Genomic DNA, 22049 nt, shown 5'->3' with positions numbered 1-22049 from the left:
CTGATGCCATCTCTCTTTATTCTCACCCCCTAAGACCCCATACTGTCCTGTGGCTTTCAGTACCACCTGTATGCCAAGGCATCCCATGTTTCATGGCCAGCCTGACCTCTCCCCAGGAACTCCAGACTCCATTATCCAAAACGCTGCCTAGATGTTTACTAGATCGGGGTTCCCAACCCCCTGTTTGTGGCCTGTTAGGAACTGGGCTGCACAGCAGGTGAGCAGCGGCAAGCCAGAGAAGCTGAGTATATATAGCAGCAGCATTAGATACCGATAGGAGCGTGAACCCTATTGTGAACTGTGCATGAGAGGGATCGAGGTTGCTCGTTCCTTATGAGAATCTAATAATAAATGGGCCGGGTGCGGTGGTTCACGCCTGTACCTGTAATCCCAGCACTTTGGGAGGCTGAAGCGGGGGAGGATCACTTGAGGTCAGGAGTTCAAGACCATCCTGGCCAACATGGTGCAACCTCGTCTCTACTAAAAATAGAAAAATTAGCTGGGCGTGGTGACACATGCATATAATCCCAGCTACTCAGGAGGCTGAGGCAGGAGAATCACTTGAACCGGGGAGGCAGAGGTTGTAGTGAGCCAAGATGGCTCCACTGCACTCCAGCTTGGGTGACAGAGCGAGACTCCATCTCAAAAAAAAAAAAAAAAAAGATACATTTATCATTTATCACTCCATTAATGATAAATGTACTGCACTTGAACCATCCTGAAGCCATCCCCACCCCACCCCGCCAGTCCGTGGAAAAATTGTCTTCCATGAACGCAGTCCCTTCTGCCAAAAAGGTTGGGGAACCACTGTGCCAGGTATCTCAGACCATCATGGCCCGCCTTTCCCACCTTGTGCCTTTCCCACCTCCCTAACTCATTCCTGACTTCAAGAAGTGCCACCAACATTTATCCAACTGGTTCAGCAGAAACGGTGAAGTTATCCTTCCTTTCTCTTCTGTCCTCCCCCAGATTGTGCAAATTCCACCTTCAGCATGTTCACATCTAACCGCTGCTTCCACCGTTGTCCCAGCCACTGCCATCTTGTGCCTGTGTCCCTGTAACAGTCTCCTAATGGGTATCCCTGCTTTCACCCTTGCCCCTTCCAGAGTCTTCATGAAGCAGCCAAAGTGATATTTTTAAAGCCAGAATCACACCACCATGTCACTCTGAGCTTTTAGCATTCCAGTGAGATCATATTGCACTCAAAATAAAACTAAACTCCTTAAGACCTACAGAACATGAATAAACTGGGTCTGACTCCTACCACTCGCTCCCTCCACTCCAGCCACCCTGATCTCCTCACTCACATTTCCTCCAGCAGACCAAGCATATTCCTGCCTCAGGGCCTGTCCACTTGCCAGTTCCCCTGCTTGAAACACTTTTTTTTTTTTTTCTTTTTTTGAGACGGAGTCTCACTCTGTCATCCAGGCTGGAGTGCAGTGGTGTGATCTTGGCTCGTTGCAACCTCCGCCTCCCAGGTTCAAGTGATTCTTCTGCCTCTGCCTCCCGAGTAGCTGGGATTATAGGTATGAACCACCATTCCAGGATAACCACCATTCCAGGACTGGGGGTCCTGGCAGTCCTCCAGCAGAGAGGACCCCTGGCTCCCATTCCTTGGCCTCGGAAGCCTCCCAGCACAGGCAGCCCCTGGGTCGCAACTGGACCTGGACAGGGACACAGCGCCCTCTGGTGGCCAAGACTCCTGAGGCTCCAGGCCCAGGCCTCTAGAGTCCTGGTGGTTTCCAAGGACTTTCCCACAGTTCCCTTGGAATATCACAGAAATCCCTATGAAACAAAGCAGCTCAGATTTGTAATGAAGGCTGGGCACCCAGAGTCGGTTCTAGCCATGTCCCTGACTCTCTGGGTGACCTTCCGTGTGTCCTGGGATTTGTTGAGCTGCCAAAGACTGGGCTTGGGTTTGCCACTGTAGGGAGTGGGGGTGCCTGCAGCAGCACCTTGACTGCTTGCCTCTTGGCCTCAGCTTGCTAAGGCCTTACCCATCAGGAAGTGCTTGCATGAATGAGTAAGCTGAAATCTTCCTCCCCATGGCTCTAGCATCCCTCCAGGCTTTGCATTCTGTGTCCACACACATGCTGGAAGAACACCAGAGTCTCCATTCCCCCAACCCCCTTTCACCCATGGGATGTGAAGATGCCTTTTCCACATCCAGATGTCTCGTGTGCAGTGGGATTACTAAATCTGGAGCTCAGGGGGAGGTCTGCACTGAAGACAGACCTTTGGGGTCAGCACCGAGGGTCTGTGACACCTGGAGAATGACTGGCTTGCTGAGGCCAGTGGTTCCCAGCCTAGGCTGCATATTACAATCATCCGGAAACGCAGTGAGCATTGGGGCCCAGACCCCACCCACCCAGAATGATGAACTCAGAGTCCCTGCGTGTGAAATGGATTTTTAAAATTGTTTATTCTCTTGGTAGGTCACTCACAGAACATGCATGGACAGTTTTACAGGCTTTCAGGAGATTCTTTGTGTAGCAGGGTTGAGCTACACTATATCTGAGCCTAGGACCCTGGGATGAACTCAGAGAAGGCAGCAGTAGAGGCTGGGAAAGACAGAGTTACAAGGTAGGAGGAAAAGCAAGTAATGGGGAGTGTTTCAAGACCCAGAGCTGAGTGCTGCTGAGAAGTCAAAGTCCCTGTTGCTTTTGGAGCAACGTTTTGGAGAATAACCTTGGTGACTCTAATTAAAGAGCCACATAATGGCATCATGGGGATGAAGGAGAGTTAATTGAGGGAAAAATAGGGGTAAGAAAGTGGAAATGAAAGTAATCAACAACTCTTTTGAAGAGTTTTTGCTGTGAAGAGGAACAGAGAAACAGGGAGGTGGCCAAAGGGGAATGTGAGGGCAAGGGTAGGTTTAAAATGTGACATTACAGAGCATGTTTAGGTGTGGCTGGAAAAGCCGCTGATAGGATGAATGGGCCCAGGAGAGAGCTCAAGTTTCCAAGCTCTGAGGTGAGAGGAGACGGGATCAGAGCATAGCTGGGGACACTGTTGCTACTGTAGGGGTAGGAAGAAGATGGATGGATGCCAGTACACTTGCAGATGCAGTGGGAGAGCCTGACCTGTTTCCCCAACATGCCTGTGAGGAGACACTGGGTAGGGACACACAGGAGATTCTGGGGAGGAGAAAAGCTGCCCCTCTAGGGCACAGGGTCTCTGGTGGCAGGGAGCGCCTGCCTTGCACTGTTAAGGATGCAGTCAGCCTGCTTAAATGGATTTCTTTGGCTATGGGCAACTGTGTGCAGGCCCAGAGGAGGTCTGAGCTCATCGAAGGCTGGGGGCTTTGCCAGACCAGTAAGATGAAAGGAGAGAGAAGGGGGGAAGGGACTATGGAGAACAGAGGGGATGGTGGGCAGAGGCCTGGAAGAGCCAGAAAAGGGTCCCTGTAGGTCAATGTGGCTAGGCAGGGGCGGTATTGGCCGTGCTAGAGGAAGTGAGCTGGAAGGAGGAGGTGGCCAGAGGATGAGGCTTGGACAGGAGAGAGCAAAAATTATGTGTCCGTCATGAAAATGAGGTTCAGGATACGCCAAGGGTGTGGGCAGCTGAGGTGGAGTTGCGGTGAGGGGCCAAGCAGCCAGACCCCTGGAGGCATGCTTGTGCGCATGGCTGGCTCCTAGGATGGCGACAGGAGCAGGAGCAGGGGAGGGAATGCAGCACGGAAGTCTTCAGGAAACTTCTCTCCCCCTGGAATGTGGGCTCCCGAACAGGACCAAGGCTGTCCTGAACACGGTCATGTTCCCCAGTGCCCGGCACTGAGTAGGCACACAGCAAAACTCTCATCCTGAACACGGCCATGTCCCCCAGCGCCCGGCACTGAGTAGGCACACAGCAAAACTCTCATCTAGGATGATGCCTGATACCTCATTTGTTCTCTCTCCTTTACAGATGAGGGGACTGAGGCCTGGGGTTCCCAGAAGTATCTGCAAATTGTTGCAGTTTCAGCAGGGAACAAGTGTGTGGAGCGAGGGTGTCTCTGAAATCCCTTCCACCTGCTCCCCGCCCCCATTGCCTCCTCCCAGCTCAGGCCTCCGGGTCTCCAGTTGGGCCCTCATGTTGCTCCTTCCGGAGTCTGACAAATAAGCCTCACAGTTCCCTCCGCCTGCCTCTTCGTGTCACTCTGGCCATGGAGGGCCACATGGAGTCCTAATGATCTCCATCCTGTCTGTCTGCTGCAGTGGATTTGAGCCCATGGGTGGCAGGTCAGGCCCAGGTCACCTGTGCCCCCTGGAACCGGCACAGGGCGCTGGTGCTGGCCGCAATGAACGTGGGCAGGGGCGTGTGCCGTGAGTGCCCCTGTTGGGAGCTGCTCTGAGCTTTATTATCTGCGAGTCTGCACACTGCATATGTGGAGGGCAGGGCAGGGCTGAGGTCCTCCACAGGCGGCCTGCCTTGTTCCTGCAGGCCAGGGTAGACACAGGCGTGTGTCCGCATGGGCCCACTATTTGCCCACCAGCCCACCCTCTGCCCATGGGGGGAGCACCCTCTCCCTCTGGCCATCCACTCGCTGGGTTTCGCAGGGCCGGTCAACAAGGGTGCAGGGCCCTTCCTCCTGCTCTACGACTCAGCAGCGTCAGCAGCGTCACCAGCTTGGCCTTGAAGCCTGCCTGAGGGTCAGGGCGGCCTGTGCCCTCTGCCTCATCCAGCTCCAGCAGCCGCCGGTACTGGGCTTCCAAACTGTTGTCGTGGGCCGGGCTGGGCCAGCTCAAGTCTTCGCCGTTGTGGTAGATGGGACTGGCTGTGGGGCTGCGGCCGCCAGGGCCCTCGTGCCGCTCAGGTTCCCCGCTGTGCGGTGTGGGGCTGGCCTCCAGCACGCACAGGTTCTCATAGAGGTGCTCAGTGCGTGGGAGCCCACTGGCACGCTTGCACACTGAGGCATAGAGCCCGGATGCCGGATCGCTGGGCTCCAGGCCTAGCAGTAGCGGCAGGCTCTGAGGTCCAGGCTCAGCCAGGCGCACCCTCCTGGAGGTGGGTGGCTCAGGTCCTGGTGGCATCTCCCGCAGCTCTCCGGGGGTATCCAGGGAGGGCAGAGAGGTGGCCCGTGGCAGGGGGCAGGGCTGGGCCCTGGCCAGCTCTGGCAGTCGCTCCCGCTGGCGGGTGATGGCCCCAGCCACAGCCCTGCACAGGTCGGGGGCACAGGGGGTGCTGAAGGCAAAGAGGCCCTCACCTGAGTCGCAGCGGCGGCCGGCTTCAAAGGAGAACACGCCCTGGGCACAGGCGACAAGGGTGGGGATTAGCAGGAGGGTCCAGGGTGTTGGCCCCCCACCCTTCCCACCCCTGCACCTCACCTTGTCAGAGCCAAACTTGCGCAGGAAGTGGTAGGGCCAGCTGTAGAGGACCTGGGTGACCTTGGCCTCCTTCAGCTGGATGGCATCTGGGCCCAGCACCAGCAGGACCGGCCCCTTCAGCTGGCAGCGGGTGGCGGCCTCGGTCCTCTGCACCACCACGGGAAACTCGCCCACTGTGGCAGGTGGCCAGGACATCCCAGTCAGTCCCCCAAAGACCCAGCCCTAGGTGTGGGGGGCTGAGGCTGCCCTTGCACCTCCTCCGACTTACCTTCCTGCCAGGAGGAATAGATGGAGTTTTCCTCCATGGGGACCAGACCCCTCTTGGGAGACTGGGCATCTGTGGATCCTGAGGAGGCCTCCCCTGTCCCCTGGGGAATGAGTTCAAGTCAAAGGTGGGAGCACCACACTCCCATGCCCTGTCCCCTCCCTTGGGGTCAGTATCCCAGAACTCCACCACAAGCCAGGGTCCCCTTCTGAGCCTGTTCTCCCACCTGGCTCCCCACTGAGAGTGCTGGGCTGGGAAAGAGGTGCTGTGCTTGAGGGTGTCTGAGAGCTGCAGATCACTGGGGACACAAGGGGATGTCCCCTGCAGCCCCTGGGCTTGGCTGGGCCGGCTTCTGCATGTCTCTGACAGCCTAGAGCAGTATAGGGACAGGAGTGTTCTGGCTGGGACACACGTGTGAGCTGGGTGGGGAGCAGTACCCCAGGTGTCTTCTTCCATCTCACTGCAACCACCTGCTGTGACCCTGCAAGGTGCCCCCAATCTCTGCCTATGCCTCATCCCCATACCCAGGCCTTCAGCACGTCCTCCGGCTCTTTCCCACTCAGCCTGTCTACTAGGACCACCCTGCCCCATAGCAACACGGCCGGGTCAAATGCCACAGCTTCCTCAACCGGCTCCTTGCTCCTGTCAACTGCTTTTTTGAGATGGAGTCTTGCTCTGTTACCCATACTTGAGTGCAATGGCGAGATCTCAGCTCACTGCAACCTCCACCTCCCGGGTTTAAGTGATTCTCCTGCCTCAGTCTCCCAAGTGGCTGGGATTACAGGTGCCCACCACCACACCTGGCTAATTTTTTGTATTTTTAGTAGAGACAGGGTTTTGCCATATTGGGCAGGCTGGTCTCGAACTCCTGACCTCAGGTGATCCACGTGCTTCGGCTTTCCAAAGTGCTGGGATTACAGGCGTGAGCCACCATGCCTAACCTCAACTGCCTTTTTTTTTTTATTTTTTAAATATGATAAAATACAGAGAATATAAAATTTACTGTTTTAACCATCTTACATTTTTTTTTGTTTTTTTTGAGACACAGTCTTGCTCCGTCAGCCAGGCTGGAGTGTGGTGGCACGATCTTAGCTCACTGCAACCTCTGCCTCCCAGACTCAAGCAATTCTCCTGCCTCAGCCTCCCAAGTAATAGGTGGGATTACAGGCGTGTGCCACCACGCCCGGCTAATTTTTGTAATTTTTTTTTTAGTAGAGATGGGGTTTCACCACATTGGCCTGGCTGGTCTCGAACTCCTGACCTCAGGTAATCCACCTGCCTCGGCCTCCCAAAGTGCTGGGATTACAGGCGTGAACCACCATGCCCGGTCCCTTTTACATCTTAAAGTGTATCACCAGTGCCTTTTTTTTTTTTTTTTTGAGATGGACTTTCGCTCTTGTTGCCCAGGCTGGAGTGCAATGGCGCCATCTTGGCTCACCTCAACCTCCGCCTCCCAGGTTCAAGTGATTCTCCTGCCTCAGCCTCCTGAGTAGCTGGGATTACAGGCATGTACTACCACACCCAGCTAATTTTGTATTTTCAGTAGAGACGGGGTTTCTCCATGTTGAGGCTGGTCTCAAACTCCTGACCTCAGGTGATCCGCCCACCTTGGCCTCCCGAAGTGCTGGGATTATAGGCGTGAGCCACCATGCCCGGCCACCAGTGCTTTTTAGTATATTCACAAGGTTGTGCAGCTGTTGCCACTATCTAGTTCCAGAACTTTTCCATCATCCCACATGGAAACCCTGCACCCGTGAGCAGCCACTCCCCACTTCTCCCTTCCCCCAGCTCCTGGCCAGACTCATCTGATTTCTATCCCAACGGAGTTACCTAGTCTGTGCATCTCTTTCTTTCTTTTTTCTTTTTTTTTTTTTGAGACGGAGTCTTGCTCTGTCTCCCAGGCTGGAGTGCAGTGGCCAGATCACAGCTCACTGCAAGCTCTGCCTCCCGGGTTCACGCCATTCTTCTGCCTCAGCCTCCCGAGTAGCTGGGACTACAGGTGCCCGCCACCTTGCCTGGCTAGTTTTGTATTTTTTAGTAGAGACGGGGTTTCACCGTGTTAGCCAGGATGGTCTCGATCTCCTGACCTCGTGATCCACCCGTCTCGGCCTCCCAAAGTGCTGGGATTACAGAGTTGAGCCACCGCGCCCGGCCTCCTTTTTTCTTTTTTTTTTTAGAGACAGGGTCTCACCACGTTGCCCAGGCTGATTTTGAATTCCTAGGCTCAAGCAATCCTACCACCAAAGTGCGGGGATTACAAACGTGAGCCACCGCGCCTGGCCCGTTTGTTCGTTTTTATGGCTGAGTAGTATTCTGTCTTGTGGACAGACCACGTTTTGTTTATCCATTTGTCAGCTGATGGCCATGCAGGCTGTTTCCACCTTCTGGTGGCCGTGAGTAGCGCTGCTATGGGTTTTTTTTTGAGATAGGGTCTTGCTCTGTCTCCCGGGCTGGAGTGAAGTGGCACGATTACGGCTCACTGCAGCCTCGACCTCTGGGGCTCACGCGATCCTGCCGCCTCACATGTACATGTTTTGTTTGAACACCTGTTCTAGTTCTCTTGGGCACACACCTAGGAGTGGACCTGTGGGCCACATGGTAACTCTGTTTACCTCTTTGAAGAACCCCCAGGCTCACTTCCTTTTGACCCATCACAGACCTTGTGGGGCTTTACAAATGTGTCTGGCTACAACCCTCCAAAGCCTTCACCTCTCACTCAGAACAGAACCACACACATGGCCTGGGGCATTTCAGCCGCTCCCCTAAGTCCCACGGGACTCCCTCTGTTCACAACTCCCCAGGCTGCCCCTGTCCTCAGACCTTTGCTCAGTGGGCTCCTGTCATTCAGGGCCCTCCTCTGAGAGGCCTTCCCTGGCCACCCTGCCTGTCGCACCCTCACTTCCTCCTGCTCCCCTGGCGGTCCATTCTCTCCACGGCGCGCGTGGCCCTCTGAGAGTCATTATAGATTTACTTTTCCCAGGATTGTAGGTGCTCGGTGGAGCTTGCTGGGTGACGGGATGTGAGTGAGCATGGAGGTGGACAAGTGGGGGCAGGTGCCCCAGCCCAACCACCCCCCTGCCCGCCGCACTCACCGGGAAGGCCAGCTGGCAGATGGGGCCCATCCAGGACTGGCGGTGCTGCGCAGCCAGCAGGTGGCTTCGCTCGGTGGTGGTGAGCAGGAAGGCACCGGTGTCCCGGGGGCAGCTCTCACCGTCGGCCGGCAGCACCGACACACAGTCAGCCAGGCGGATGACCCGTCGCTCCCCTCGCCGGCCAGGCCCTGCCGACCTGTCACCTGCTGCTCCCAGGCCACCATCCCGGACCTCCCAGCTCTCCAGCCGTGCCACGCCCGATGGGCTTCCTGCATACAGCAGAGCCCACACCTTCCGCCAGCACTTCTGTAGGAGAGGAGGGGGAGAGCGAAGACTCTTGGGTGGCAGATTCTTCGTGCCACTCGGCTCAGCACAAGCTGCTCAGCAAACGCTCCCAGCCAGGAGCGGGCCTGTGCTCCCTAGTTTCTCAGGGTACCAGGAAGGAGGCCTTGGCTGGGCTTGGGACTGGTCAGCCCTGGGTTCAAATCCCAGCCCGCTCTTCCCGAACTGTGACCTCCACAAGCATCAGTGTCGTCTCTCAAAAGGCCACAAGAACACGAGTTGGGGCTGCTACCGGGTCATGTTTGTAAAGCATCCAGCGGCCGGGCAGACCACCAGACACTGCCATTATGTTGGCTCCCTCTCGCCCCCCAAAAGGGGCACTTGGGCCATAGGCCAAGGGCTGGGGTGGGAGGGAGGCCTCCACCTCACGCTGGTAAGGAAGGAAACATGCAAATAGCTTCAAGCAAAGGAAATCGACGGTTTATCTGCTTGGGCAGCAGCTGCAGCTGAGCCGCGGTGGTGTGGGGCCGCTGCTGCCGGGAGAGGTGACCCCCCTGTCTCGTTGCTCCCAGGACAGTGCCGCTGCAGGGAGGGGCTCCACCCTTGGGGCTCCAGCTCAGCCCCTCACCCTCCCTAGGGCCCGCAGTGGGTCAGAGGCCGTGAAGCGCTTCCCTGCTGGGAGGTTTGAGCCTTCGACCCTCTCCCGCTCCTCCCAGAGGCAGGGTCTGGCAGAGCCTGCTCAGCCCCTGCCATCTCCGGCCGAGACCCGTGCTCTGTTCCACTGCCTATACCTGGGGTGGGATCCTTCACCCCGACTCCCTTCCCAAGTCTCCCAGGTCTGCCTGGGCTGTCTGAGGCAGGGGCGGAGGCTGCATCTCCACCCACTGTTGGTCCTTGGCAGCCGCCTGGCAGCCAGGGGTCCCCACCTTGCCAAACTTGACATGCTGCTGGTAGAGGATGCCATCCTTGATAGGGGTCTCCACAGGGTCCATGGTCACGGCAGGGAGCAGGGCCGCCGCTTCAAGACCTGGGGAGACTGATGACAGGCTGGACGGGAACTCCTCCACTTCCCCTTCTGGCCACTTCCCGTCCCTCCGTCCAGAAGCAGCTGCAGGCCGGGGGGAGGGGAACCTGTCTTCAGCTCAGGGGCTGGGGGCAGTGTGTATTTCCTTCCTGGGGTTCTGGCTACCCAAGGTGCCCACACCTACCTGGAGGGAGTCCCTGGCCACCTGAAGGCAAACAGCCTGCGCCCGCACCTGGTTCAGCTGGGCACGAGTGTCTGGTGGCAGTCTGGCTCCCTGCATCATACGTTCCCGCCCTCCCCCGACCCGCCCTGGGCAGCTATGCACCCTGGGCCTGACACTCCCTGGCCGTGCCTCCACCCGGGACCCTTCTCTAGCCAACTCCTGGCTTTCCCACTCGGCATCCCGGCTTGAGCGCCTCACCCCATCTTGCTGCTCTTTCTCCCTGAAATCTCTCTTGTGTTCACCTGCTCCTCTCCACCCCACGAGCCGCTGAACATTGCCAGCCTTGGCATCCCCCTGGGGGACACAGCCCCAGTGGGGCCCCATGCAGCACTCTCCACAACCCAAGACCACCCTGTCTCTCCCTTTCCTGGGGTGCAGCCCTGGCTCCTCAGCCCAACACTCAGGGGCTCGTGTGCTCTGGCCTCCATCTCCCCCAGGCTCATTCTCCCAGACCAGCCCCTCCAGGGCCTCCTCACCACTGTGCTGCCTGGGGTGGTGGGCCGCCCCTTCCTCCTGGAGGCCTTCCCTGACCACTACATGCTGTCCGAGAGCACAAAGGCCCTCACAGTATACACTCACGCTGGGCATCCAGTCCACATGGGATCCACACCCCTGAATGGCCCCAACCACGTGAGTGTGGGTGGCAGGTCCCATTGGGCCCCGGAGAGGTCACATGTTATTGAAAGTGTTGCTTCCTGCTGGGGGCTCATTTTGTTGGCTTGCCTAGCAGGAGGCCAGGAGCGGGGCTGTGTGTGTATCTCTATTCTGGAACAGCCTCAGGTCATTCAGCGTCACCTCTGGGAGAGAACATGGAAGCAGGCTAAGGAATGCCGTCTGGGCATGCACTTGGCCAGGAAATATTTCCTACAGGCCTCCTAGCACCCGGCTGTGCCCACTGTGGCCCAGGCAGCCCTGAGCTCTAGCCACCTCAGACACCACATCCTTTGCATTCTCATCGCCATTTCAACAGTGAGGAAATCAGTGCTTAGAAAAATTAAGTAACTTGCCCAAGGCCACACACCAAGTGACAAATATGGCTTGAGCAACCGCCGTCCCACTGGGATGAGCATGTGGTCATACACACCAAGTACCTGGCTCAGAGGAAGTGCGGCCGCCTGTGCCGTCCCTGCCTACCTCTCGCCAGATGCCGAGATCCTGCTTCATCTGCCAGCGGTCTTGTGACTGCCGTCCACGTTTCTGTGTGTGCATCTTTCTCTCCCCTCGCCCGAGAGCTTCCCAGGTAGCCATCTCCCTGGCCCATCTAGGTCCTCACAGCTCAGCAGAGCTGGGCACAGAGCAGGCTTAGGGGGAGCTTGTGGCCTGAACGGCAGTTCTATGACATCTGCTGCCTCCTCAGTCAACAGAGCAGAGGGCTTCCTACGGGTGGCTGGCGCAGGCAGGCAGTGGGTGGGGAGCCTGAGGCAAGCAGCAGCCTCCCAAGGGGCTTCAGGAGAAGCCCCTGAACCATCACACCACTGATAGGAAGAGTGAGGCCAAGAGCTATGACAGCTGGCCAGGGAGACCAGAGAATCCAAGCACTTCTCCTTGGCCTGCCAATGTGGTCCCTCCTTGAGTCATAAATTCACACAACCCAATGGAGAGATGCTGAGTCCCCAGAGGCGGGCACCAGCTCGGTGGCTCCTTCCACGCCCAAGTACCAGCGGGCCGGGTGTTGGCAGTGCTAGCAGGAGACGCCGGGGCCTTGCCTCAGAGGGGCTCCAGAGGTCAGAGGTGATGTCTGCCCAGGAACCAGGGGACGGATGAGATGAAACACAGAGGCAGGGCCAGGGCTGGGATAGAGGTTTGTGCTTTAATGGCAGCTGGGTTGAAAGGAAACAAAAATAGTAATTCTGAGGAGCACAGGGAATAGGCAGCCAGGACCAGTCTGGCCCAGCCCAGGCCAGCCGAGCTGAGATGCTGGTTCTGGCCAGGGGGCTGCTGTGTGTGTAGACTGGCGGCAATCTTGGGGACCGAGGCCCCCTGGAGACGAGGGAAGACCGTCGGGTCAGAAGTCCATGGAGCTGTGGGCCAGGTAGTCCTTGCGGCCGATGTTGCTGACCTGCTTGGTCTGCATAGCCTCGAGTTTGGGGCAGTCGGTGATCCGATGGCCCAGGCCCCCACAGAAGGCACAGCCGCGTTCTCCTGGGGGAATGGGGACAGGGATCAGCCAAGTCAAGGGCCAGGATCCACGCCCTGGACCTCAGGCCCCGTTAGGCACCCTCGGTCCCTGTTTCATGTTTCTGACTTCCAGCACTCCCTCCTGCCACCCGCCGGCTGGGGACTCGGGGATCCCGCTCCGCAGTCACCTCCAATGTCCAGCATGGACTCGTCCCCACAGTGCAGCACCTGCAGCACGGGCGGCACCTTCTGCCTGGCTTCCAGCAGCAGCGCTTTGAGGTCCATCAGCACTGACTCATCTGGGGGAGGAGTGGGGAAGCATCAGGGCCCATCCTGGGCCCTGTGGCCAGAACCTGGGTGGCCACAGGCAGGGACCCGGGGAATAGCTAAGGTGGCTCTGGTGACAGTCTCACCACAGGCTTTGTTGATGAAGGTAGTGGCGATGCCTGTGTTTCCCGAGCGCCCGGTGCGGCCAATCCGGTGTACTGCAGAGAGAGGGACAGAGTCTCTGGCCCACTGCTGGACACGAGGTGCCTGGCTTGGCCCTTCCCCAGCCTAGCCCACACCCTTGGGCCCCAGGCCCCTACCATAGTTCTCAATCTCCTCTGGCATGTCATAATTTATAACGTGCTGGATGGCAGGAAAGTCCAGGCCCTTGGAGGCAACGTCTGTGGCTACTAGGACATCCTTCTTGCCCTCCCGGAATGCCTCGATGGCCTTAGTCCGTTCCTCCTGGTCTGGGGAGGGTCAGGCAGACACTGTTAGAGCCACCATGGGATAGGGGAGTGGCAAGCCGACCAAGTAGGGGAAGGCGTTAGGTAAAGCGCCGCTATTACGGCAGGGTCCAAGCCAGTGCTTGCACCACCCTGACCTTTGCCCCCATGGATGGCTACGGCCTCAACCCCCTTGAGCAGCAGGTACTCATGGATGGCGTCCACGTCTGCCTTCTTCTCTGCAAAGATGAGTACCTGCCCGGAAAGACAAATTCCAGTCAGGGGCTAAATGCCTGAGCACCCACCTCATCTCCCCCGGCACTCTGTCCCCTCCAAAGCCCTGCCTGGTCCTAGGGACTCTGGCCCCAGCCTGGCCTGGCTGCACTCACAGGCGGGGGTGGCTTCTGCAGGCACTCGAGCAGGTACACCATCTTGGCCTCCTCCTTCACGTATTCTACCTCCTGCCACCACAAGGTGATCTTAAGGTTAGGTTTACCCGCCATAGCCCTGCCATAGCCCGTCATCTGGACCATGAGGTGACCAGAAGCCTCTGGCCGCCAAGGGCTGGGTGTCCTAAAAATTTCCCTGGTTAAGGGTCAGGGGCTTTGAATGAAACCCCAGTTCCCACAAGGTGGACCCCCAGCTCCAATCAGCTTCAGGGAGCCTTATCAGATCCAGCCCCCACAGGTGAGAGACCGCCCATCAGGAGCGCCTGCCCACCTGGATGACATCCAGGCTAGCAGCCCCAGCGCGCCCCACGTTGATGGTGACAGGCTTTACAAGGGCACTCTTAGCAAAGTTCTGAATCTTCTTCGGCATGGTGGCACTGAAGAGCAGGGTCTGTCGCTGGCCCTGAGGAAGCGGGGGGGGTTGCGACCAAGGGCACGCAGGGCTGGGCTGAGGGGCATGGGGTCTGAGGAAGCTGAGCAACTGAGACACAGCCCACGAAGTATGAGCAGTGGGTGGTGTGGTCAGGGGCGTGGGGTCTCCACAGTTTGATGTGGTGTGCGGTGGTGGGGTGGTATAGGGGTGCCCTGGCTGGGCAGGGGGCAGGCACCTTGAAGTAGGAGAAGATGGTGCGGATGTCACCCTCGAAGCCCATGTCGATCATGCGGTCAGCCTCATCCAGGGCCAGGTAGCGGCAGATGTCTAGGCTGACCATCTTCTTCTGCAGCAAATCCATGAGGCGCCCTGGGGTGGCCACCATCATGTGTACACCGCTGGGGACCAAGCAGAGACCCTGAGGTTGGCGCCACTGGCCTAGCACCTACCTAGAGGCAAGCAGACACCCTGAATCTGTTCTGCTGTCTGTCCTCCTTCCTATTTCTTTGTCCCCTTCTCATCGTTCCCACCACCTGCCCCATGTATAGCACACAACTCTCTCCCAAGGCGCTGCAGCCATCTTCACCACCGCTCAGCCTGGCACGCCCTTCCCCCTTCTCCTGGGTCAGTCCTCTCACCCAGAAGCGCTGTCCTGAAGCTCCAGAGGCTTTACTCGGGGCTCACTTTCCTGGTCCACTGGCTTCACCTTTTCTGTGCCCACATCTCCCTAAGACTCAGAAGTCCATAGAGAAAGGCCTCTGGGATGGGGTCTGGCCCATCTGTAAACAGAGGGCCTGGTCCAGGGCCTCTGGCAGCCTGCAGAGGACTGCATAGCATGGAAAGGACACAGGTGCCGCTGGGATCCAGCCCTACCCCAGTGCCTCAACCTCCTTTACTGACCACCGAATGACCCTGATATTCCTGGGCCGTCCACCTCTGTGCTTGCAGCCTGGACTGCTCCTCTCCCAAATTCAAACGTCACCTTCCCTGCAAAGCCTTCTCTGAGCTCCCACCTCCTAGATGTCCCCAGCAAGGTGGGCCATTCCATCTGCTGTGCTCCCACGGTACCGGGCCATATCCCTCTGTCCTCCCCGAACTGACCTCCCCATTAGACTGGGAGCTCCTTGAGGGTTGGACTCACAGCAGCCCTCTGTGAAGATCTGTGGAGTGGCTAAGGTAAAGCGTCCTTTAGCTTTTCCACGGACTCGCAGGTGGCAGAGGTGGGGGCAGGGAGCGCCAGCACTCACTGTCGGATGGTCTCCATCTGCTCCTTCACGGACATGCCCCCAATGCAGAGCGCGCAACGCAGGAGTGGTGAGCTGTCCTCCTGCAGCAGGCGGCAGTAGTACTCCAGGATGCCATGGGTCTGCCGGGCCAGCTCCCGCTGCAGGCAGAGGGACAAAGGCTGGTACCAGATGGCAGCCCCAGTCTCTGGCCTGCCCTCCAGGCCAGCCTGTCTTACCGAGGGGCATATGATGAGTCCGTAGGGTCCCTCGCGCTTTGAGAAGGGTAACCTCTTCTCTTGTTCCAGGCAGAACATGATGACAGGCAACGTGAACACCAGTGTCTTGCCTGAACCCGTGAAGGCGATGCCTATCATGTCACGGCCAGATAGACTGTTGGGAGAGGATGACCCGAGAGCCAATTTCAACAGAAGATGAAGGACACCTAGCCATTGCTCCTCCCTGTTCCCGCCCTCCTCAAGGAGCCCAGGTCCACAGTCCGCACTCACATGGTGGGGATGCCCTGGATCTGAATGGGTGTTGGGTGGTGGATGCCTTTCTTCTTCAGGCCTCTCAGGATGGCTATGAAAACCAACGGACACCGTCCTTGTGACTCACAGGTACTTTCTCAGAGCCCCAAAGCCTGTAAAACTGGCACTACCCCTACAAGTTGCAGATGATGAAACTGAGGCTCAGAGCAACAGAGAGAGAGGGAGGAAAAAAAAAAGCAAAAAAGAGACTTGTCCAAGGCCCATGGGCTAGGTGCAACCAGGACTTGTACCCAGTGTCTATGCCCAATGACACTTTCCTCCTGAAACTTTATAACAGCAGAGAACAATGAACATGTACAGCTGGGGCAACAAGGAACCTAAAGAAACTTCTCCTCAAATCCCTCCAGCCCCAGTGACTGGATCCAATGCAGATGTGGCTGAACTCAGGGTGGGCTCGGACATAACCTCACAGGCATTTGATTATAAAAGTGTGGTATCTCTCTCCAGTCCCTGACTACCTGCAGGAAACTTCATTTCCTTGAAGCTCTTGATGGGTGGTGGGATACCGTCTCCCTCCACCAGGATGTGGTATTTCTTCCGCACGCGCTCATGTCGCTCTTCAGACATGCTCAGGACATAACGGGGCGGAGTCCAGCTGTGGATGGGTAGCAGGGATCAAGAGAGCTCTGGGAACAGCTGGCCTGGGAGCAACCCTGCATGTCCCATCTTAAGCAAGGGCAACTGCAGACTGTACAAACATACCTGGTTTTGATGGGGTCATCATATGTGATGCCCTTGGCCATCTCCTTCACTGACATCAATGCTGAGGAGAAAGACATGGCTCAGGGCTGGCTCCTACTTCTGAGAAGCCAGATCCCTTGAGATATAACATGCCTGGGGCTGGGAGGAGGAGACTCAGTCTACCTCCTCACTATCCTGGCTACAACCATACCTCGGCCCTCAGCCACACTCTCCAGGATCTTCTCTTCTTCCTTCAGCTGCTTCTCCTTGGCAGACTCTTTGCGAGCTGAGAAAAGAAGTGGAAGATGTCAGACAGATACCAACACGGTGCGCCAGGCTCGGCTTCTCCTTTCCCGCCCCGGCAGTGCTGCCCAGCCCACCTTCAGCCTTCTCTTTAAGGTGCTGGTGCTGATCCAGGAGGCTGACGTTGGACTGAGGGCCTAGCGGGATGTCGTCCTCATCTCCCCGGGGTTCACTACCGCTGTCCTGCTGCTCTTCCTCCGCAGCTCCCTTGCGTCTTCGCTGCAGCAGCTTCTGGAGCTGAGGTTCCACCCGGGACCCACAGACAGAATGGGAATGGGGTCCACAGGGCCAGCGTCAGGATCCTGCCTTTGGGACGAGGATCCTGTGCCCGAGGCGCAGAACCGCCCTACCCCTCAGATCAGGCCGTCAGTCCTTCGTTTGTCTGGGGGCCGCGCCCCGGTGTACTGAAGCTCACTCCTCAGACTGCCCTCCTTCCTGCGACCGGCGGTTACGGCCCCATCCCTCCCCGGACGCGGGCCCCTCACCAGTAGCTGCCGGCGCTGCCGTAACGGCACATAGGGCACGTAGTCCTCGTCGTCCTCATCCTCCGCCTCGGAGCGGCTTCCTCCGGCAGGCACCTCGTCGGTGCGAGCCCGCTGCAAGCACACGTGAGTCAGGCACGGCCTGCTCCCTTCTTCACGCCCGCTCTCACCCGCGAGGAGCCTCGCCTCTCTCCTACCTTCCGTTCGGGTTCCGACTCCTCCATTCTTTGCTGCACGCATGCGCGCCACGGGGAAACCCCGCCTCATCTTTGCGTGGGACCCAATCCGATGTGAAGAAGCGAACGTCGGCGCCTAGCAACGACCTCGGAGTTCCGGATCGCGCAGAGGGACAAATTTGCTCCGGAGCTGCTATCGCACGGCGAAGCGTCGACGCTTTCATGGGTGGTTACGCGACAGTTGCCAGGACCGAGGGCGAAACCGGCCGCAAGGCATTGTGGGACACTGGAGGACTTGGAGCATGCGCTAAAAGACTCAACCCAGGCCCACTGGAAGAGGAAAACGCACGCAGCGGAGACAGCTGATCCGCAGTCGGGCCGAGCCGCCGGGTGCCCAACCTCTCTTGGGCACGCCCCTACCGGCGGACAGTGCGTCCTCTAGGGCCGGGAGCTCTGGGCAGAGTCCGCGTAGGCCGTCTGCGCTTCCATCCCTGCCAGGGCCGCCGGGGTTGCGGGATAAACTGCTCCACACACCCTGCCGCCCTGACTGCGCCTGTGTGACACCTATGTTCAGTGGTGGGGGACGCATCAGATACGGATGGCAGTGGTTTTGAACTGGGAGGCCCTGTATAAATGTAAACGGTTATTACTGTAAATGCCCTAACAGAGCTGCCTGGGGGGCGCTTCCAGGGAAGCGTGGGAATCTCAGGCTGGGAGAGGAGAGGCGTCCTGGGCCAGGGCGCTGCAGGACTACAGGCCTGGCGATGTGCAAGTACACAGATTCACCAGGCAACAGCATTGCGGCTAGGGTGGGATGGGGAAGCCGGAGCTAAGGCCAGAAAAGGAGATTGCTACCAGGGCATACCTGCTGTGACTCTCAGAGTAAGTGGTTTCAACTTTATTAGAGACTTCTGAGGAGGAATGACTTGGTCAGCTCTGCTTTCTTTCAAGAGTGTGCTGGGCATTGGCACTGCGCTCAAGCAGATGATAATCAAGACACATACCTGGTGTGCGAGGAGCTTATGGATTAGTTGACACTAGAAATATAGACAGATAATTGGTCTTGAAGTTAAAGATTCTGGGGGCCGGGCGCGGTGGCTCACGCTTGTAATCCCAACACTTTGGGAGGCCGAGGTGGGCGGATCACGAGGTCAGGAGATCCAGACCATCCTGGCTAACACGGTGAAACCCCGTCTCTACTAAAAATAAAAATATTAGCCGGGCGTGGTGGCGGCACCAGTGGTCCCAGCTACTCGGGAGGCTGAGGCAGGAGAATGGCGTGAACCCGGGAGGCGGAGCTTGCAGTGAGCCGAGATGGCGCCACTGCACTCCAGCCTGGACGACAGAGCCAGACTCCATCTCAAAACAAACAAACAAAAAAACCTAAGACAAGGTACCGCTTTTGGAAGTGTCATAGTTTTCATAGTACAATGGCCTCTTAGCTGGGATGTGAAGGATACACAGGAATTCATGACAAACGGGGAAAATTAAAGGAGGAGGAAAATATGTGAAAGTTGGGAGACCTGCGGTTGTGAGACCTTACTGCAGAGGAAGGTCATCCAGCATGGCTGGAACAAGTACTGGAGTCAGGGGCCCAGGCACGAAGGTCCCAAATGCCACAGAAGTCTGTTTCCATAGGTAGATGGGCTGCTTGATCAGACCTGCAAATTTTGAATGAAGCAGAATTTTAGGTAGTGTTGCCAATTCAACTGCAGGGCAGAAGTGTAGTACAAGAGCCCATGGGAGAGGGGAACACAGCCAATAAATTTACAGAGAAAGGTTTCACAGGGATTTCACAGCGTCCACATTTCCCTTGGGGATTGGGAAAGGCCAGGGACCAGGAACCAGGAATTGTGAGTCTGTGGGCACTGCTGTTCTTTTCTTTAGTAAAGAAAGCTTAGGCTGGGCACAGTGGCTTGTTCCTGTAATCCCAGCTCTCTGGAAGGCCAAGGCAGGAGGATCACTTGAAGCCAGGAGTTTGAGGCCAGCTTGGACAACATAGCAAGACCCCCCATCTCTATAAAAAAAAAAAAATAAAGAAGCTAGTGCTTACTGCCAGTCCCTTGGTAGGTCTCAACCTGGGAAGGATAGAGGAGGATACATGGTTTCTGATCCTGCTCACAACACCCAAATACATGACTCTTAGTGACCCTGTTAGCTCCCCATGTAAACTTGAGTTGGTTTTAGGAGCAGAAACTAAATTTTGGGGCATGGAGTTTGGACACAAGTGTGTGAGGGGCATTTTGGGCAAACTCATTAAAATCCAAATTTACAAATCATCCATTTCGGGGGATGAGGTAGTTTGCTTGACTTTACATAAGAGTTCATTATCCTCTTAACTCTCAAGTCCTCAGCTACATGTCCCACCCCCACTGGAAAATCAGATCTAATTTATAAAAAGAAACTCAATTTACCCCCAACTTCCCATGACTGTGTGAAGTCAGTGTGAGCGGCCTTGATGGCCCAGGCTACAGATCCATGAAGGCCTCAGGGTCTTTCCTAGACCTCTTCTGACATCCAGATGCACAGAGACCAACTTCAACCCCTCCAACTCACCCATCTTGCAAAGAGGGAAACAAGAAAGAGTGGGGAAGGGGCTGCCCTAGGCTCACATTCCAGAGACCTCCCAACAGGAGAAAAGGGCATAGATGCCAGAGTCATACCAGTCTGTGCTCGAGCCAAATCGGCCAGACTGATTTCAGCTGAGTCACTTTCCTATCGGCTTCAGTTTCCTCACCTGTAAAACGGGACAGCAGTACCAAACTGCTGATGCATGGCACATGCTAGTGTTAGTGACTAAGGGAGAGCCCATGCTTCTGAGCACACCCTCAACTCCCTCCCCGCCCAGACCCGCAAATCACCAACATGCCAACTCTGTGTCCAAATGTTGCTTTATCTTTCGGCATGAAAGATCTTCACAGTATCAAAAGTAAAGAATTGGAAAAAAATAAAATAAAAACAAAAAAACCAAACACAAAGAGAGCAGTGTTGGGCTAGCAGTACCATCAGCCCCGGCCCTTAGGCCAGCCCAGTCCACGGGCTCTGAGTGTGGAGGCTGCGTAGCACCAGGAAGCGGCTCTGCTGAGGTCAAGGGGCCCCAGCACAGTGTGGCATCCGTTCAGCTTTTGGTTGGTCCAGGATGGTGGGGAGCAGAGAAGGTCTTGGGCGGGTAGGTGGGGCACACGGAAAAATTGTAGGCCTTCAGCTGGCAGTCGGGGCCTCAGGACGCCCTGAAGAAGCTCAGCCTGGGCAGGGCCTGAGAAAGAAAAAAAGAGCAGAATCACAGTAAGCGACGGCCCATGCTCCAGCCTCCCCATGCCATTTAGGTACCCATGGGTCTCTGGTAGCAGAAACAGCTGGCTATTTTTGTTCCCTGGGCTGAAAATGTTGAACAGATTCCCTGAATCACCTGTAGCAGAGGAGGCAGGTTAATGGGTTGGGAGACAAAGCCCCAGTCCTGGGATCCTGACAAGGTGTGGGACAATCCTTGAATAGATCCAGCCTTTGGCACTCGCTGTCCATCAGCAGGGGCCAGGAGGCCAGCTGTGCAGCTGTGCTCCTGCCTCTGACTCTAGGTACACAGCCCGGGGGAGGGTGAAGAAGGTCAAAGGAGAGCACTTACTAGGGGGTGGGGAGAGGGGCATCTACTATCTTGGAAAAGAGGCCAGACCAGGTGAAAAAGGGTCAAGAGGAGGGAGTGGAAGGAGACAACTGTGTTTGATTTCTCGGATGACAGAACTGGGCTTGTGGGAGGAGACGCGATCTCTTTTCTCTCAGTAGGGATAACAGAGGAAGTGCCTGGGGTTCCTGCTACTCCTGGTTCCCATGGAGGTGGAGAAGAGAGGCGGGATGGCACCTTGGATCTGGAAGATGCTTCTGGGGCTTGTGGGCATCTCAGTTTGGCAAAGGGGGCTGCTCCGAGCAGAGGAGGACTAAAGTGAGCATAAAGAAGACGGTCTGGACTCTGGGGTAGCACAAGGGTCATAGGGAGTCCTAGCTCTGAAGGCTGTCCTGGCTGCAGGCTCTCTGAGCTGCCCCTGGGGAGCTGAGGGTCCAGGAAGTTTGCTGCTTAGGCCCAGAGAGGAGCTGGCCTGGCACTAGAAAGAGGAGAAAGACAGGTGGGGCCATCATAGGAGAAGCGAGTTGTTTGTGAGCTCAGTCTGCCTGCCCCCTCAGACTGCCTTCCATAGTCTCCAGGACAGCTATGTGGTTGCCAGCCGGAAAAGGCCTGACCCCAGGGACGCAGCTGAGGATTGAGATACGAAACTGCAGAGCCACTCAGCCCCCAGCCCAGCCTAAGGCCTGCCTGCTAGCTGCCCTTCTCTTCATCAGTAGGGTTCCAGGCCCAGTGCCTTCTCCAGTTTTCTGTTCCCAGTCCAGATCATCATCTGGTACATCATTGTTTCAGACAAAAGGACCTGTGTGGGTGGCTGGGAGAGGATTCCAAAGCCATTTGGCACCCAGGTCTCTTTTTATAGGAGGCAATGTGGCTACCAATATCCTCATGGAACTTGTCCTGCTTTGGGGAGCTGCCATCAACTCCTCCGTGCCTAAATGACCTACAAGCCTTTGGCCCAGCCCATCTGCACCCCCACGATGTTCACTCAGGGCTGGCCCCTTCTTACACTGCTTCAGCTAGGAAGCACCTTGGTAGCCTACACTGAGGAGCCCAGGGCAGGAAGTGGGACTTGACACAAGGACTGATAACATCAGGGGTGAGGACAGCCCCCATGGGTCTGATGGCTATCTGGGCACTTTTGAAAGCAGCTGTTAAGACCCTCCTGTTGA

General features: G+C 56.9%; 3 protein-coding genes across 6 annotated transcripts in view; all 3 read right to left on the bottom strand.

The window, feature by feature from the left end:
* Nucleotides 1-4300: 4300 nt before the first annotated feature.
* DOK3 (docking protein 3) lies at nt 4301-11894 on the bottom strand. 4 transcript variants are annotated; one of them, XM_017896035.1, is made up of 7 exons: nt 11327-11423; nt 10669-10989; nt 9872-10053; nt 8664-8969; nt 5575-5674; nt 5307-5479; nt 4301-5225 (listed from the first exon to the last, which is right to left on the bottom strand). In XM_017896035.1, the coding sequence occupies exons 2-7, from the start codon at nt 10844-10846 to the stop codon at nt 4545-4547; spliced, it is 1620 nt and encodes a 539-aa protein (XP_017751524.1). In that variant the 5' UTR covers nt 10847-10989; nt 11327-11423; the 3' UTR covers nt 4301-4544. The 4 variants fall into 4 exon arrangements, with proteins under 4 accessions (XP_017751524.1, XP_017751526.1, XP_017751525.1 ...); XM_017896037.1 differs by lacking the exon at nt 10669-10989 and having other exon boundaries at nt 11327-11894; XM_017896036.1 differs by lacking the exon at nt 11327-11423 and having other exon boundaries at nt 10669-11316.
* Nucleotides 11895-11983: 89 nt separating this feature from the next.
* Nucleotides 11984-18365, bottom strand: DDX41 (DEAD-box helicase 41). Its single transcript, XM_017896033.1, has 17 exons — nt 17283-18365; nt 17089-17199; nt 16681-16840; nt 16512-16586; nt 16322-16382; nt 16078-16214; nt 15578-15650; nt 15308-15461; nt 15093-15229; nt 14081-14243; nt 13744-13875; nt 13413-13484; nt 13182-13278; nt 12898-13047; nt 12724-12795; nt 12499-12609; nt 11984-12334 (listed from the first exon to the last, which is right to left on the bottom strand). Exons 1-17 carry the CDS (start codon nt 17307-17309, stop codon nt 12198-12200), a joined length of 1869 nt encoding a protein of 622 aa, XP_017751522.1. The 5' UTR covers nt 17310-18365; the 3' UTR covers nt 11984-12197.
* Nucleotides 18366-20134: 1769 nt separating this feature from the next.
* The window catches only part of FAM193B (family with sequence similarity 193 member B), a 35841-nt gene continuing 33926 nt past the window's right edge, over nt 20135-22049 (bottom strand). Inside the window, 1 exon segment of the mRNA XM_017896032.1 lies at nt 20135-20517. The gene's annotated coding sequence lies outside the window, so the exon portion shown is untranslated.

Source organism: Rhinopithecus bieti, unplaced genomic scaffold, assembly GCF_001698545.2.
Source record: "Rhinopithecus bieti isolate Rb0 unplaced genomic scaffold, ASM169854v2 scaffold_26546, whole genome shotgun sequence".
Classification (NCBI taxonomy): domain Eukaryota; kingdom Metazoa; phylum Chordata; class Mammalia; order Primates; family Cercopithecidae; genus Rhinopithecus; species Rhinopithecus bieti.
This window is presented reverse-complemented; position numbering and strand designations above follow the sequence as displayed.

Excerpts from the sequence above, each read along its gene's own strand:
- DDX41 (XM_017896033.1), bottom strand. The coding sequence starts at position 17,309 with ATGGAGGAGTCGGAACCCGAACGGAAG. Across the intron at positions 16,383-16,511 it reads GAGTGTGGCTGAGGGCCGAG|CATTGATGTCAGTGAAGGAG; the intron begins GTATGGTTGTAG and ends CTTTCTCCTCAG. Across the intron at positions 12,796-12,897 it reads AGAGGAGATTGAGAACTATG|TACACCGGATTGGCCGCACC; the intron begins GTAGGGGCCTGG and ends CTCTCTCTGCAG.
- DOK3 (XM_017896035.1), bottom strand. The coding sequence starts at position 10,846 with ATGGGACCTGCCACCCACACTCACGTGGTTGGGGCCATTCAGGGGTGT. Across the intron at positions 8,970-9,871 it reads AGCATGTCAAGTTTGGCAAG|AAGTGCTGGCGGAAGGTGTG; the intron begins GTGGGGACCCCT and ends CCTCTCCTACAG. Across the intron at positions 5,480-5,574 it reads CTATTCCTCCTGGCAGGAAG|TGGGCGAGTTTCCCGTGGTG; the intron begins GTAAGTCGGAGG and ends CACCTGCCACAG.